At 61.0% G+C, this 906-nt stretch overlaps 1 protein-coding gene across 1 annotated transcript; it reads right to left on the bottom strand.

Moving 5' to 3' along the window:
* Positions 1 to 7: 7 nt before the first annotated feature.
* Positions 8 to 803, bottom strand: PTGES3L (prostaglandin E synthase 3 (cytosolic)-like; the record flags this gene model as incomplete). The annotated part of the gene is made up of 3 exons (XM_010179731.1): positions 8 to 73; positions 393 to 491; positions 737 to 803. Coding segments are annotated over 3 exons (232 nt in total), but the record flags the coding sequence as incomplete, so codon positions are not given.
* Between the last annotated feature and the right edge of the window lie 103 nt (positions 804 to 906).

Raw genomic sequence — 906 nt, 5'->3', positions numbered from 1 at the left:
CCATGGCCCGCTCCACCTCCTCGTCCCCTTCCCAGTCTCGCCAGTTGTCAAAGTCCACGGAGAGCCAGGCCGGCTGCGGGCAGAGAAAGCAGCGCCTGAGGGAGGGAGCAGCACCGAGGGGACCATGGCCCCATCCCCCAGCCCGGGGTCATTCTGTGGGACAAGGGGGCAGGCAGGGCAGGAGGGGCAATGCGTTCCCTTCCCCTGTGGGTGCCACATCCTTCATGGAGGGCAGGGGTCTGTGGACTGGCAATGGCTGTGAGGTCAGGCTCTTTGGGAGCTCTGTGCTGGGGTGCTCATGTGAGGCCCTCAGTGACCATCCTGGGTGCAGCAGGGTGCTGCATGGGGACAGCAGAGCCAGGGCTGTCCTGGCTGCTGGGCACCACACGCACCTTGATGTTCTCCTTGGTGATGCGGGGCCAGGCCACTTTCTCCTTCCACTTCCTCATGAAACAGGTGATGGAGCGGTCAGAGCGCTTCTCCCGTGAGTCCTGCCAAGAGATCAGGGGTTCCCCACCTCAGTGCATGCTGGACCCACCTCTGCGACCCACTGCAGACATGGATTAGAGCTCAGCCCCGCACAGGCTGGGAGACACAGAACCACGGAGGCGAGCTGTTTCTGGCCCAACACAGCACTGCGAGCTCTTGGGAAACAGGCAGGATTCAGGTGCTCAGGCTAGATTTAACCTGGTGCAGGCTGTCGGAGAAGTTTGCTTCTCTTGTGGGGAATCCTCACCTTGGAGTTGACCCTGGCATACAGGTTGATCTCATTGTAGAATTCCACGCCGTCTGCGTTTTTGCAACTGCCAAAACACAGTAATAGCCTGGCTTAGGAGAGGGCTGAGGCCATGCGTGCCCCATCCTCCCTGTCCCCTGGACCACCCTCAGTTCAGGGCCATGTCCCCT

The sequence above is a fragment of the Mesitornis unicolor genome, unplaced genomic scaffold (genome assembly GCF_000695765.1).
Source record: "Mesitornis unicolor isolate BGI_N332 unplaced genomic scaffold, ASM69576v1 scaffold40662, whole genome shotgun sequence".
In the NCBI taxonomy this organism is placed as follows: Eukaryota; Metazoa; Chordata; class Aves; order Mesitornithiformes; family Mesitornithidae; genus Mesitornis; species Mesitornis unicolor.
This window is presented reverse-complemented; position numbering and strand designations above follow the sequence as displayed.